Genomic DNA, 2500 nt, shown 5'->3' with positions numbered 1-2500 from the left:
TATACCTAATGAGGTAGGTAGACTGTGTTGTTATTGAAAAACACTGAAAACCCAACAAGAACCCATCACAAGCTTGATCCAACCAGGGCAGGCAGCAGATCATAAGACAAGTACACAGGTAACTTACGTGGGTAATCAGTAGAACTAGAGCTGGGGCGCATTTCTGGAAAGCATAGTTGTTAGCAGTTAGCAACTTTGGTAGTTGCCAATGGCAAATTGCATTGCAGATAGTGTGATGAAGCGGCCTGCACACTGTATTAACTCCAAAAATACTTTATTTCATTTTAACATATGGCAACGTTTCAATCCAACAGAGGGATCTTCCTCAGGCAAAAGAATTGCAAAAAATTGCATTGCAACTAACAAAGTAGCTAGCATAGTTAGCAACTACGTTTTCCAGAAATGCATCCCTGTTTAGGAAGGAAACTCTGTTTACTTTTACTTTGACACCTCTGAATATTATGTACCTCATATTATGTACTGTACTGTATGTGCCAGACTCACAAGTGCACTCACTCTGCATGGAAGAGCTTAAGTGCCATGATACGTCTACAATAAAGTATTGACATTTAAACAAATGTGTGTTTATTTATATAATAACGAAAGAACAGCCATAAGACGGAGGTGGATAATTAAGCATTTTTTACTGGTAAACAAACGAAACAATAATGTACATTATTTCTTTTTCTTTTCTTTTTATCCAATACTATTCCTGGTCACATCATTGGGGTTGCTGGATAGTAACGGTTCAGTTCGGTTCAGTGCATGACTCCGTACAGAATATAAAAGCTGGCAGTGAGGAGAGAAAGAAAGAAAAGAAAAGAGAGAAAAAAAACATAAATTTGGAAAAAAGAAAAACAGAAAAAGATATTTTCAATTCCTGTAATAGAAAGTGCGAAGAGAAGAAAACAAAGCGGAACTGTTTCTGTACGTAAGGCAACAGGCTGAGAAAAGTATGGCATCCTATCAAGGTCATTTCAGAACGTATCCAATTCATAATTATTATTTACAGAAATAGTCATCATTTATTCATTATTAAAATATTGTATTTCCTTCGGTAGGCAAAGTAAAAATTGTCTCCTCTGAAACATGTCGTTGATTGAAACACGTGATAGAAAAACAAACAAACAATACAATACAAAGACCACATCAAAATCCGTCTGAAATGCTGAGTTGTACAGTACAGTGTACATACGTCAGGACCACAGCTGATATCGCCTCTCTAGTTCACAGGGTTTATTTCTCTAGCCATTATTACTCCGGTGCAGTAGTCACCCTCGCCACCTCAGGGGTGCAACTCAATCTAGTGCCTCATGTCTTTTCCTCTTGCCTGTGTCCTCTTGCCTTGTCATCCCACCTCCATAAAGGAAACAGTAAAGTTTCCATGTGGTCAACCAGCAGTTTTTATTGAATAAAAACACAATTCAAATGCCATTTTCTCATTTGCAATCGGGTGTTGAATGGGGTGGGGAAGCCCCCGATGAAGTTGCACTGCTCTGGTCTGGTTTACCACAGGGAAACTTTACCGTTTCCTTTCCGGAGGCAGGGTGACATCCAGATCAGAGGAAACAGGCCAGAGGAAAAGACATAAGGCGCTAGATTGATGTGCACCCAAGGCCTCTGGACACCAGCTCCTCCATGGGGAGGAGGGGGAGGAGGAGGAGGAGGTGGCCAGAGGCAGGCGGTTGCTGGGTTGCTGGTGTGGGTTCTAGAACTGCTTGAGGGTTCTAGAACTCCAGGTGGTGTGTTCTAGAGGTGTCTTGAGGGTTCTAGAAGTCCTGCTGGTCTTCCTCGCTGTCGTGGTTGTGGTCCAGCTGGACCTTCTGCACCTCCAGCTCCTCAGCGCTCACCATGGCTGGGTTGATGGCAGCATAGCGCGTACCGTGGAACTGCCGCAGGTGGATCTGGAGGAGGAGGGGTGGAGAGAGAAAGGGACGGAGGGAGAGAGGGAGATGGAGAGAGAGAGAGTGAGAGTGTGAGTATGAAGAAGGGAAGGGTAGAAAGGGAGAGGGGAGGAGAGAGGAGGGTTAGGGGAGGAAAGAGAGGGAGGTGGAGATAGAGAGGTGGAGAAGAAGAAGAAGAAGAGAGAGGTAGAAAAAGAGAGGAGGTTGAGAGAGAGAGAGAGACATAGAAGAAGAGATGGGGGTTGGAGGGATGGGTTGAAAATAAGAGATAGGAGAGAGATAGGAGTGAGAAAGAGAAGAAAAGAGGTGTGGAAAGGATATAAAAGAGGTCATTGGGAAGGTGGAGAGTGAGTAATAGAGAGAAGGTGGGAGGGGTGGAGAGACAGAAAAGGGGAGGCAGAGAGAGGGATAGAGGGAGCGATGAGGAAGAGGGGATGGAGATAGAGGGATAGAGAAGAAAAGAGAGCAGAGGTGAATAAAAGGAGAGAGTAAAGAAAGAGACGGAGGCAAAAAAGACACCATGGTATCATCAGTCTCAACAGATGGGACGTGTGTGTGTGTGTGTGTGTGTGTGTGTGTGTGTGTGTGTGTGTGTG

The 2500-nt window shown here is 44.0% G+C and overlaps 1 protein-coding gene across 1 annotated transcript in view; it reads right to left on the bottom strand.

Annotated features, from left to right (window-relative positions):
- Window positions 1-257: 257 nt before the first annotated feature.
- spg21 (SPG21 abhydrolase domain containing, maspardin) overlaps window positions 258-2500 on the bottom strand; it is an 11217-nt gene continuing 8974 nt past the window's right edge. Inside the window, exon 9 of the mRNA XM_063189570.1 lies at window positions 258-1904. Coding sequence (XP_063045640.1) covers window positions 1770-1904 — 135 coding nt within the window. The 3' untranslated portion in view covers window positions 258-1769. The remainder of the gene's footprint in view (window positions 1905-2500) is intronic.

This window comes from Engraulis encrasicolus, chromosome 23, assembly GCF_034702125.1.
Source record: "Engraulis encrasicolus isolate BLACKSEA-1 chromosome 23, IST_EnEncr_1.0, whole genome shotgun sequence".
Taxonomy (NCBI): domain Eukaryota; kingdom Metazoa; phylum Chordata; class Actinopteri; order Clupeiformes; family Engraulidae; genus Engraulis; species Engraulis encrasicolus.
Note: the sequence above shows the minus strand (reverse complement) of the source record. Positions and strands in the feature narration are given on the sequence as shown.